Here is a 12,918-nt window from a genome sequence, read left to right as displayed (position 1 = left end):
TACTGCATATGACTTATTAAATAATTAATATAATTCATAAAAATATTAGTATTTTTAGTGCTATTTTATTTATTTATTTTTATTTTTAATATAAAAACCCTCCAATATATTCTACACTGAGACTATATTTACAGACAGATAAAATGTAACTATTTAGGCCTAAGTATTTTATAATCTGAAGCCTCTATAGCTGGAAGGAAACCTAAGCTAAACATGTCCAAAACACAATCATATTGTAAAATGAGATCAAAGAAAAGAAAAATGGAAAAAAAGCAATCGATGAACATATATTATTAATATCACTGACAATTTAAAGTAATCATGTATTTTGTGTAATCATGAAGTGATCCTCTATTAGTGGCCTTGGCTTGGGAATCAGGAAAACTAATGACATTATCTTGGCATGTCCAGTGTTTGGAATAGTTTTGTACAGTTAATAAAATTAACTTAAGACACTGTAATTCTTTAATCCAATTATTTGTTTTGTTGACGTCTCTGTAGAGCACTCTGTGAATACAACCAGGAAAAAACACACAGCAAACACGGTCCAAAAATGCCTTTAAGTGCTTTATTAAAATGTCAAACAAAAAGAACAGAAATCTTAAGTATGTATATATTCCATACATTTATATATCGCAAAGGGATTGACAAGAAGCACAGTTCTTGAAGCACATACAAGCACAATAAGCTAAATAGAAAGAGAAGCATTTCATATAAAGAGTCAAAGCATTCAGTTTTATCTTGTCCTACAGTGGGAGAGAGAGGAATCTATTACATATGGCTTTGAAACAATGTAGACATTCTTTGAACGGTTCCACACACACAATAGCATTTACACAGGCATCAGCGTCGGTCACCGAACGTCAGCCGATGCCTTTAAAGGGACATAACTTCTGCATCGATGAGCGATTTCATTCGAAACTATACAGCTTTGTACAACATTAATGTGATGCTCCAGTCTCAGGGACGTCTACACGTTAAAACACGAACCATTGACGTTAGGGTTCCAGTCACAGAAATGACGTGAGTGAATGCAGGGCACAGTAAGGTGGAAGTCTAACCTCAATGGCTTTCTCGACAGACCAGTCCTTTCACATCACACCGAATGTTTAGGCACAGGATAATGGACAGCAGAAGAGTGTTTGTCGATTTTCTCTGTCAAGCACAGTGGTAAAAGGAGCACCCCTATGTTCGCATTCAGCTTCTGGATGCAAGTCGGGATCCCTTAGTCTATGCTAAGTCCTAAGTGCTACCTCAGCTTTACAGTCAAAAGGCTGAGGACCATAATCGATTGGTCCAAAGGTGCGTCTATATGCAAGAACCTACAAAAGACTCAGTCTCTCCCTCACTAATAGGGCAAGTGCCATGGATTGCCGCCAAACAAAATTATCGGCTTCCAAAGCAACTGTAGAGCACAGAATGTACAAGTTTTCTTCAACAGAGTGTTCTGTCTGGCGATTTCACGTCAGATTTTGGAGCAATTTTGATTGAGGATATCCTGTGAGATTTTCAGGTTATTTGTGGGTCTTGGTGAGTGCACAACAAATGGAAAACTGAAATATGTTATTTTGTGTACCCTGCAGCAATGCTTTCCAGCTGCGGTCTGACCCTGAGGTGCTCTTTACGCTGCCCCTCCTGGTCTTCCTGTAGGGGGCAGAGCGTTATTACACCCCCCACCCCGCCTTCATCGCGTCCCACGGGACTACACACAGCAGAAAACAAAACCGCACGACAGAGGTAAAAGAGAAACAAGCTGGCCGTTCTTTGGTTTCTGGACCTCAGGATCAGACGCGAGCTGGCACAGTGCACAGGCTGCTGCGCTTTCGTAAGCTACGCAAAACTACAAAGCCTTTTTTGACATCATTTTCTCCGCAAAATGCAGTATCATGCTTAACGACGAGAACAAGGGCATTAGCAAACAGAACAAACAACAAATTCCTCGACACCCCAGCGAAACAGCATCTATCTCTTTGACAACCCTTTAAAAGGATAACTGTTTACCTGTATTTCGAACGATACAGACATTTGATTTGAATCTGCTCTTCTACATATATATATTTATTCATCTATGTATATTCAAAATAAATTCTGAATATTTTGAATCAGTTATGTACATAAGTGCAAACAAGGTGAATAACACACATTCGTACACTGATGGGGGTGACGCGAGTCACCAGGTCCCAGCACAGCTGGGGTGCAGTCTGGGTGGGCCAGAGGGGGCCAGAGACTTAAATCAGGGGCTCACGTGTGGCTGATAACGTCCCGTTACTGACATCACAGGGCTGCGTTGTTTATAAAAACCGGCAAACCTTTTCGGACCAAATATGAGACTAGAAAGTCTCTTTCCCCCAAATTGATCCATCAGATTAGTTCAAAAGCTCAGATGCTGTTTACGTAAAGATCTGGTTCTTATCTAAAAGTGATCAGCAACCCCAATAGAAAAATAATAATCATTAAAACAGAAATAACGTATGATGTCTCCAAAGGGCCTTTGGACATAAAGTATCTCACAAGTCTGTATATATATACGCTTATATATATATATAATTTTACAAAATAGTCAATCATCTCTTTTTCCAAGACAACTTAAGAACACATTCCCTTTCTGAATAAGTTAACGTTGTACATTATTTCACTTGAAGTGTGAAAAAATTCACAATTAAGATATACAAAGGTAGCCATGTTGTAGTTTTGTTGCCATAGCAACAAGAACTTACTATCATAGGTAACAATGAATCTATCATTGTAATACATACAAATGTGTATATTGATATATAGATATATATAGATTGTTTTTTTTTTCATTTTAAACCACTAACTGCACAAACTATGATGTAGATTATTCAGATTATCTTAATTTCATGCGATGACAGACTTTACGATGTAAGGTAAGGTAAACCGAGTAACGCTAATGATCAAACTTAAACTACCCATTGACAGCTGTGTCAAAACAACACGCCGTAACATGAAGTCGTGAGGGTATAGTTAAAACAGGTACCGTTACGAAGGTCAATAATGTGAAAAACTAGAATGACGTTGACGATGCGTTTGTAATACGTACACAGATTATTCTAGCTAACTACTTTATGCAGGTATGCACACTTCTTAAAAAGTGAGTACTTTAAATGCTAAAGCCCCCGATGAGGCACATTGTTTTTTCTTTATCAAGTATTTCGTTGATTCCAGCTGGATTGCAGTTGGAGAAGGCATAATTCTTTATATGAGAGAGAGAGACAGACAGAGACAGAGAAAGGAGCTTCTACACCTTGGCTGGGCAATGGATCTGAATTACAAAACACAATCCAAACACATCAATAAACAGTAGAGATCGTTCCTAAAGGAATCCACACGTACTTGCCCCAGTATTTCGTAAAACAAGCTTAAAACACATGAACATTATACAGAGATGTTTACAATACAGAACCCATTTCAGTTATAACACAGTATACTATCATCTCGCTCTGATTTTGACTTGGTTTAGACCACCGCTGTATGATATCGTTTCACTTGTGTTTGGCCTACATAGTGTGTGTGCTGATCAGCAAAAAAGTTGCCATGATGTTTTTAGGTCATAAAATCAGCTTTATGGCTCTCTCTTGGGGTTACGCCGTTGAAACAACATGGCTGTCCCAAAGGAGACAAGAGTTTAGAGAAGGGTCTTTGAGATAAGTGACGAAAAACGCTTTTTCTGTCTCTTTTTGTACATCAACAGTGGATGGCATTGGGAGGCTTTCACTTCCTTGATATGTTGAGAAAGGTTGTAGTTTTGTTCGAGAGAAATGGTGAGACAGGCATCCAAAACCTCTCGTGACATTCTCTCTGTCTTAAATGTCACATTCATATATGCATGTAAAGGCCCTCGGTGGGGCTCGTAAATGAAGCTTTGGCTGATGAGGGCCTTTTCTAAGTACCCGGTCTGAAAAGAATCAAAATTTCTTTTAATTGTAACATGTCTACACGAGAGCCGCAGCTTTCAGCTCACAGTCCAAATATTCCGATGTCACACGGTCATCTACGCCCTTGCATTTTAGAGTCTGCCGACTTTTGAAAGTAAGGACACAGTCAGTGATTTAAACCTGTTCGCACATGAACACAACAAACACAAGAACAACTTAAAGAGTTCAATCGGCCGTCTATCTCAAAGTCAAATGGGCAAAGAAACTCCCCTAATGGATTGCAGACCTCTGTGTATCGTCCGTCTGACACAGTTTCCATGTTTCCTCCATGGATAAACTATCAATAATGTATTATGGCAATAATCTAATAGAGCTCTTGGTTGGCAGAGACCGGAACTCTATTAGCGGGTGCACACTGATGCAGTAATAAAAACAGCTGCTGAAAACCGCCCTTCTGTCAGTTTCCCAACTGTAGGACTCGCCTAATGAACGGGGGCGATAACTGAGATGTTTCAAAACAAAGCGCAAGATAATAGCTTGCTCCAATAGGTTTAGATTTGTCGCTTGGGTGGGCACATTTGCAATATTGCAATTTGAATCCATCTGGCTCATGACTTTGGCATGTCAAAGCCTGATTGTGCAGTCTGAGCTCACCAGTGATTGGCACAGGGCGACCTGTCTGAGAGTCACTGGCACAAAAGCAGTGCACTTGACATGTCAGTGCAGGGGGCGCATATGCTGCTGAATACAGCAAACTAATGGGAGAGACGCTGGATATTCAAATCAGGTACCAGTCTCTGACTTCTAGAAAGGATTTTGCATATCTCATTATTTAAATGATTGGGATTAAATGTGTGCCAATCTGTTATAAATATGAGTGTGTAAACCACTAAACATGCAGTTTAAAGAATAATTTTGGCAACTAATGGACACTGAGAACTGATCTTATAGTACTCAGGGATGCACCAAACATGGCTGAACAAAAAGTGGAGACGAACAGACTGTCACACAGCAGGTGGGGCAGAGCATGGATTTGGGCAGAGACAGTCCAGCCATCAGAAGGGGGTTTGTCTACAAGAGATAGACATGGTGAGAATTTTATGAAAATGTCACATTTCACACCAAAATCAAAACAAAGAAAATCTGATTTTGCATATGCCTCTTTCTTCATTTTCATGACAATTAAACTACATTTCCGTAATGCATTATATGTTTTTGCACTGGATCAATTGCATTTGTTTTTATCTTCTATAATTTTTACTAGTTCATTTTTACTATATAACAGGAAATGATTGTTTTTTTGAAATTTTTTGGTATTTTTTTTTTGTTTTATTTTGTTTTAGAAAGAATTTGAACGTGTTTATTTGTGATAGTTTTTATGTGTATTTATGTGTGTTTTTGTAGGTATTTATTGCACATTACAGTTATAAAACAGATTTGTTGCATTATGGTAATGCAATAGGACTGCCTAATTGTCAAAAAAAATAAAAAAAATTTGTCTGCTTTTGGTATGAAATATGACCTGGAATATGACTTTTTGACTGTTTTCATGAAATTCACCCAATAATTGAAGAAATGCAATATATAATCTAAAAAGTGAATAAGCATGACTATTTTTAGAGTATTTGAATATCCAGAACATCAGACAATAAGAAATATTTGCAAAAAACATTCCAGCTGGAATAAAAATAAAGTCCTGTTAAAATTTTCTCAACGAGACATCTTATACATCCAGAAGGCCTGCAATCAGACCTTACATTTCAGTGTGCATCACACTGCGCAACAGGAAGTGCTCATATTTAGTCTGCTTAAGGCAGTTCTATTTTTAAATGGAGGTATGAGTATGTGAACCAATCTTCTTTTTGACCGTCTCGATGTGGAGCTTGAAATGTGAGGTGAGATACTTCAGGCATGAACAGTAACACTTATCTCAGTAGACCAGCTTTAGCCTGTTGGAAAGTCATTAAACAAATAATACTCTTTCAAGAAAAACTCACAACAACACACATCCCTAAGTAGATGAAAGATTCTGAAAGGCTACAAAGGTATACTTTCTTAGTCTATGATAAAATGTAAGTCAGATGGGTACAGAAGAACTGGGGGGATGGGCTGGGGGGGACGACGTCCACACACTTCAGAACAACGACATTTTGAAAACCTCTTAACGAAAAACCTAAATCAGTAATCATTAGAATCAGTATCAGTATCTTACAAAAGCATCAATCATTTTCAAATAACATTTTTTTTGACATTTTGAAATGCAAACATGAAATAAAACGTGCCACGTTCATTAGTCATAATTAAATGTGAAAGAAATTACCACCACCACAACTATGTAAAATTTCATTAGGTGTCGCTCTCACACACTCTGGGTTTTCACATTCTGCGACGGAGAAACATTCTGTCTGCTGATGATCTGCATCGACTCCACCTCTTACCATACATCAAACGAGTCGGCTCTGAAATCTTATGTTCACCTCCAGAGAATTCACTCTTCTCAGCTAATTGGTTTGCATGTATTCGTATGGCTGTGAGTTACGAGAGCGCTCCATCTCCTGATTCAGCATCCGCACGCTCCTTGCATCGAGATGGCATGCTTCCTTAAACAGTTGTAGGTCCAAGCTTAAGTATTGCCTGTTTCAATATCAACAAACCTCTGTTGACGTCAAATGAAGTGGGAATCTCTGACATGAGGATGAATGTATTGCCCGTTAAGGATATACTGATTAGGCACACGTTTGTTGCATTCATTTTCTGTTGTTTGGGCACATGTTGCATGAGAGATGGACCTGATTAGGTTGTGGGATTACGGGAGAGGCTTACTGGATTCAGCGTCATTGGTGCAGCCACCAGGAGTTTAGGAACGGGACAGAAATGGGCCTCCATGGGAACGTACTGGAGGTCGATGGGGTCGGCACTCAGTACCTCGGCGGCGTCTACTGGAAGACAGGTACAAACAACCCAGAGATAAGGAGGTGAACCTCTTACGGTCAAACAAGCAATATGCAAAGAGAATATAGTCAATTCTTATCTTATCTACTCCAACATCAAACCCGCAGTTCATTTCGAAAATGAGAAAAAGAATTACAAGAGTATGAATAAATATTGTGCAATATGATCTAATAATGCATCAGTTATCTTTAGACAGCGGGCGCAGACCTGCAATTCCACAATCGTAATTTTGCGAGACGCATTTCGCCATTTTGGCAAGAGAAGCGGGAGATGAGTGATGTGAGTGTTGGGTCTTTGGGTCTTTGTTGGTTTATTGGTGTATTCCTGAACTCCAGAATTACCATTACATGCTAAACTAGAGCTGAAAACCACACCGAACATTTTGGCAGCTTACATAATGCTAAACACAGGGTTCCTACGCATTTTCCATTTCAAAATTACACGCTTTTTCAGACCTCTCTGTGGATTTTTCAGACCATACTTCATAGTAAAAAATATATGATTAAAAATAAATGATTCCCAATACTGAATTCACAATTGGATGCTCTCACAAAAACTATTGTTACCAAAATGTCTCTATAGTCATAAAAGTATAGTCAAGATAGTCAGTTTCAATACCAGTAAAATGTATTGGTTCTTGGTATTAACTGTGTTATATTTAGCTATTCGAATTTTTTTTTTTAATGAGTAAAGTTAATACATTAAAACAGCACATAGCCTTATTTTTTTTAATTAAGAAAACATTGCTTTAAAAAGGTCAAGTAAAATGCTACTAATAAAATGAAGAACATGCCCCTTTTTCTGAAAGTTTGTCCAGGTCAGGCTTGTGGCTTGTCTATGATTCTGCAGAACACATGAACTAAAACAGACTAAAATGGTGAACTTTCAATTTCCCTTAAAGGTAAATTTGAGACAATGAAGGAAGGAAGGACAGACAAAATTCAGAGAACTGTATCTAAAAACAGACACCCACATCCTATTCACAGAAAAACGCAGAGGACACAAATACCATCTCACTCTATGTGAGCCACAGAAACAACTTGCTCCAGTGCAAAATTCCTAAAACATGGTGAAGGGGGAAGAAAAGACAATGAGCTTTTGAAATGTATCACTTAAAGGGATAGTTTGTTCAAAAATAAACACTCTGTCATCATTTACTTGCCCTCATGTTGTTACAACTAACAAACTAATGCAAAAATGATCAATTAAATCCATACCACTTGAACTGAACTTGAGAATCAAATCAGTCCAATTCATAAATCAATCATTCAACTGATTAATTGAGAAGAATGAACTAAAAAAAAAAAAAAAAAAAAAAATTATATATATATTAACAATAAATTCACAGTTATTTAAGTCATTTGAGAATCAGATCAAATAATTTACTCAAAAGAACTTAATCAACAGAAAAAAATATTAATTCAAGAATAATTTAAGTAATCTGGTAATCTAATCAAACTGGGCTGTTTTATCATACAAGCTAACATTTAACTTCAGAAGACTTGAAACTAAATTGTACAGTGCCTTTTTTTTCCATAATGTGGTTGCTATAAACTGTTGTTGTATGGAAAGAGCTCACTAATGATTCATTATTAATCTAATGTTATGTTCCATGGAAAAAATAACAGCATACAGGTTTGGAACAACATGAGGGTGAGTAATTAATGACAGAAATTTTATTTTGGGTGAACTATCCTTTTAAATGTAGCTATTTGCTCTCTAACACAGTGAAGACACTGAAACAGACAGAGATGTGAACACACACGGACACATGGTGGAAACTGGGACATTGTGCTAAAGAGGTAAAGAGGCTCCTCACTGGTCCATAGAGAACTCAAGGACTTTGGAATCATTTGGAAATTCCATTTAGAATCAGAGAACAGTTGCATTAACATTATCTTTACTTGGATAACACCATCAGAAATTGCATTTAGATTTTCAAGTCTATATGTAAAAACAAAAGCATTATTGTCTGTGGACCAGAGTCGGATGCCTTACAGCTGTAAAAACGAGAGGCCAAAATGAAGGGGCAAACCTGGTTGGAGGTGGCTGATTCAGCAAAAGGAACATTGGTGACTGGGGTCGTAGCCGACGAAACAGTGGAAGTGGTGGCACCGTGCATCATGGGAACTTTCAGGCGAGTCAGACAAGAAACAAGGGAAGGGGGAAGGTGGAGGGGAGGAGGAATGTTATGAGTACCATGACATAATATGCCAGAGTCATGGCAACTACGTCTTCATGTACTGCAAAGATGATGTATTCACTCAAGTACAAACATGCAAACAGAACTTCAAAACATTTTGTTGCGTTACCTTTTAGCTTACAGAGTTTTATCCGATCACCATTACATTTAGATAAAACTATTAAGGGTAAAGGAAAAACATGGCCGTCATCAAAATCACAAACATTTGGAACAGTCGGAAACGTCTGACTGTCATATTTTGATGGGGGCCGGAGAATGGATAAATATACAGTAAGGAAAAGAAGGGGAATGTATATATGTAGTTCATTCCCATTCAAGTTGCCTTAAAATAATATGACCACTTTACTTCTTTGGTTAGGAGTTAACCTGCTAATGAACGACATAAACGTTTCTACAATTCTTGTAAATATGAATTAAGAATCAAATCTAATAAAACCAGCTAAAGTTAAAGAGATAAAGGTCATATTATAAGGAAAACTGCAAATTAACACAGCATGATATGTACACAGCATAAAGTGCATCACGGATGTCAAATAATGTCATAAAAATTAAAAATACAGGCATGCGCACAGGCACACACTGGCACACTCACTGGTTCAGCACAGATCGAGTGTTTTGACCGGATTGTTCTCAGCTAAATGACTGTAAAGGACAAATTTAACTTGGCCAGCTAAAAAAGGAGATCATTGTTCATCTATGGGCATGGAAGTGTGTGTGCAACTGCATTTCTGCTAGGCTTATTTTGGGTTTGTTAATACTGAAAGTGAGCAGGGGTGATTTCTACCTTTCTAAACAGGTGAATAGTAAGTTTGTGTGCGTGTTTGTGAGGGGAGGGGACCTAGACTCTACCCTCACCAGTATGTCCAGGCCCTGACAGGTAACGGCTTTGGGGGGCCCTGCAGCTGGTCCAGTCCCGCCTCTCCCAGCGGCCCTCTGTCATTGGGCCTAGGGGTTTGAAAAGGCCTATAATAGATTTTAGGAGGTGAGGAAGAGGAGAGGATGAGGAGGAAAGGGCACAAAGAAAAAGGAACCAGTCTTAATGAGTCACTCTGAAGGCTTTGGCCTCGCTTGTTTGTGACCACACTGTGCCGTCAGCTGCACACGAAATCACACGCACACATGCATGCACAAACACATACGACAAGCCGAAATAATGAGCAAATGATAAGAAGCGGTGAAAGCAGACAGGTTGGGTGTAAACGCAGTGACAGACGGGACAGGGTTGGGCCTACAGTTTGAGACCTAATGAGGAATATGACTGTGTAAGATGTCCTTGTCATTTTTCAGTACTGACCATTACATATATCTTGTATTGATATTATAAGGTGTTTCTTTGACTATGAGCACTTTTTTGACTTTTCTCCTGAAAGTCAATAGTCATGTATTGTGTTTCACAGTACTCTTTGGTAGAAATGAAGGTGATGTAAATTAATTGCTAGATTAAAAAAAAAAGATCACAAATCAAATATTCTGTTTATGAGTGACATATTTTAATAGCTATGAACAATACAATCATAATGGGTAAAAATATATATATCGATTTGAAATGTTGTCTTTTTTCCCCTCAAAGTCCTGAGCATTTCTATCATATCTCAAATGATATAATGTGTTTAATAGCATTCTTTATTGGAAATAAAATGTTAATTTTTTTTACATAAAATGGCCAGCACTTTTGTCTTGCTAATGCTAATTTTACAGCTAGCATTTAAAAAAACATCAGCTAGACTGAAAGTGGCACACAATAAAAATATTTTGTCCAAAAGTGAAATTTAACTTTTCCTACTTTTATTTATTTGATTAGCATCTGTAAACAATGCAGTCATAATGTGTTAAAAGAATATATTATATATATATGATTGATTTGAATGAATGATTTGTAATTATCTTTTTAATTATTTTGAATTTAAAGGAATTGGATTATGGTCAGTTCTGTTTATAAAGGTTTATAATGTTATTTCTTTGTTTAGATTAACCTTTCATGTGAAATATTGTAATTCATGTTGTTTCATGTTATGATGAAATTTCATTATGTGGATTGGATGTCTGGGACAAAAAAACAAATACAAAAAAAACCCCAATGTAATCTACATATAATAGACATGTGAAAAGTATCAAAAATAAAGGGATGGTAAGTTTTAACAAAAAACGAAACACCAAACCAAAGAAAAACCAAACAAACCAAACCAAACAAACCAAACCAAACCAAACAAAACAAAACAAAACAAAACAAAACAAAACAAAAAACAAAAGTGCCCACAGCAGAAGAAACACCCCATGATACACTGCTGGGAGTTAATCGTGGATCACCCTCCTGTCTGTCACAGATCTGAGATGCTGCTGTAAGGAAACCGCTCATTCAGAGAGACTGGGAAGTGACCTACCAATGCCTCCAGATGGAGCCATCGCAGAATACGGAGCCTGCAACACCATGCACAAAGAGCCCAGGAGAAGAGAGACCGAGGAGGATGGAGGAGTGGTAGAGATGCAGAGAAGGGGGGAGTGAAAGCAGCATGAGAAGACACAAGACCAACTTTAGAGTTAGTGATACACAGTGAAAGAGCAATGACCGTCATTATGGGCGACATGGTGGCGAGATGGAGACACGGACACAAAGCAGGGAGAAACCAAGAGGAAATGAATCACGCTGGTAGAAAGATCCTCATCAGGAGGGGGATGTTAACCTGGCTGCCAATTCGTTGTTGTGCTGATACGCTTTCTTGTCTCATCAGCTGATTAGCCTAATGCTAACAAGTCAAGCCTAATGCTTGATTTTTGCACCAGCATTCACAGAACATTTACATTTCAAAATGTGCATTATATTGGAGTTAAACAGAAAATTCAGTGGGATCAAATCTAGGATTGAGCTTCAATTCATCCTTCAGGATTTGACTGAATCAGGAAGGTGCATATTAGCTAGGCTATGATACAGCCATTGTTATGTCAATAAAAAAAGCAATTTTACAAGCAGAGAACACTATTTTCTTGCTTTAAAATAACATGCACTGCATTATCAAGCATAAAACATTTATTAAAAAAGTTAAAAGGGCCCATTTTGATTTCATGTTGCCAATAAAGACCTCATGAAATGGCAGTTTTCTTTCCTGCGCTGATGTATTGCCTACTGAAACAAAATGTTTGGGTGGGGTATTTTTATACCGCCAATATAATGTAGTTTACATCACAGCTGTGAAACATGATTTAACCCAAAAACTAGTTAGCATTTTTAGTTTGTCCAGTTCTGTCATCCTGAATAGTTTGCACTATTCATGCACCAGTCTGCCTTCACAGCCTCATTTCATTAATAATCACTTTCTTGCTAGCTATTCAAGCTTATATTGGGGTGTAGTTTATTTATAGCCTATATTTAGCCTTTTACTTCTGGTGATTGTATTTACGCTTCAAAATTCATAAGTTGTGTTTATTTCTGAAGATTATCATGATGAACAAAACGTGTAAGGGTTATATATCATTGTTGGTCAAAGAGCTTATTATAAGCAATTTTCCAAAACCAAATGAAAAATCCTATTGGGTTCTTGTCAAGGGAACCAGGGTGATGCTAACTTATGGGTTGGCCTAGAAAAAAAATGTCAATCACTGCAGCGCTCTAGATTTGGACTAAAAGCCACAGAACACCTATTTTGATTTCACTGGGTCTTTAAAACTCTCTGCTGGGTGGCAAATGTACTGTAACTATCCTCTCAGAGCCTCTTTATAAGGCCGAAGGGTAGCTGCTACAGTCATTTAGGCAGCAAAATACAATCTAGCTTTTTTACTGATTATGTGAGAACAGTGAACATAGTGCAGTGCAGCATCAGAAAAAGAGGATATTGTTCTGGTGTGGGTGTGTGTGGGGAGGTGTGGGTGTGT

General features: G+C 37.8%; 1 protein-coding gene across 12 annotated transcripts in view; it reads right to left on the bottom strand.

Moving 5' to 3' along the window:
* Window positions 1-5,390: 5,390 nt before the first annotated feature.
* Window positions 5,391-12,918, bottom strand: part of mbnl3 (muscleblind-like splicing regulator 3) — a 47,096-nt gene continuing 39,568 nt past the window's right edge. For 5 of the 12 annotated variants that reach the window (XM_042738503.1, XM_042738502.1, XM_042738505.1 and 2 more), the window contains exons 7-9: window positions 9,907-10,014; window positions 8,884-8,978; window positions 5,391-6,832 (exon numbers count right to left, since the gene is read on the bottom strand). In XM_042738503.1, coding sequence (XP_042594437.1) covers window positions 6,815-6,832; window positions 8,884-8,978; window positions 9,907-10,014 — 221 coding nt within the window. In that variant the 3' untranslated portion in view covers window positions 5,391-6,814. Of the gene's footprint in view, window positions 6,836-8,883; window positions 8,979-9,906; window positions 10,015-11,432; window positions 11,470-12,918 lie in introns of all 12 variants that reach the window. The other 7 variants (XM_042738512.1, XM_042738513.1, XM_042738508.1 and 4 more) reach the window with 7 other exon arrangements.

The sequence above is a fragment of the Cyprinus carpio genome, chromosome B14 (genome assembly GCF_018340385.1).
Source record: "Cyprinus carpio isolate SPL01 chromosome B14, ASM1834038v1, whole genome shotgun sequence".
In the NCBI taxonomy this organism is placed as follows: Eukaryota; Metazoa; Chordata; class Actinopteri; order Cypriniformes; family Cyprinidae; genus Cyprinus; species Cyprinus carpio.
The sequence above is the reverse complement of the archived record's forward strand: the minus strand, read 5'-3'. Positions and strand labels throughout refer to the sequence as shown.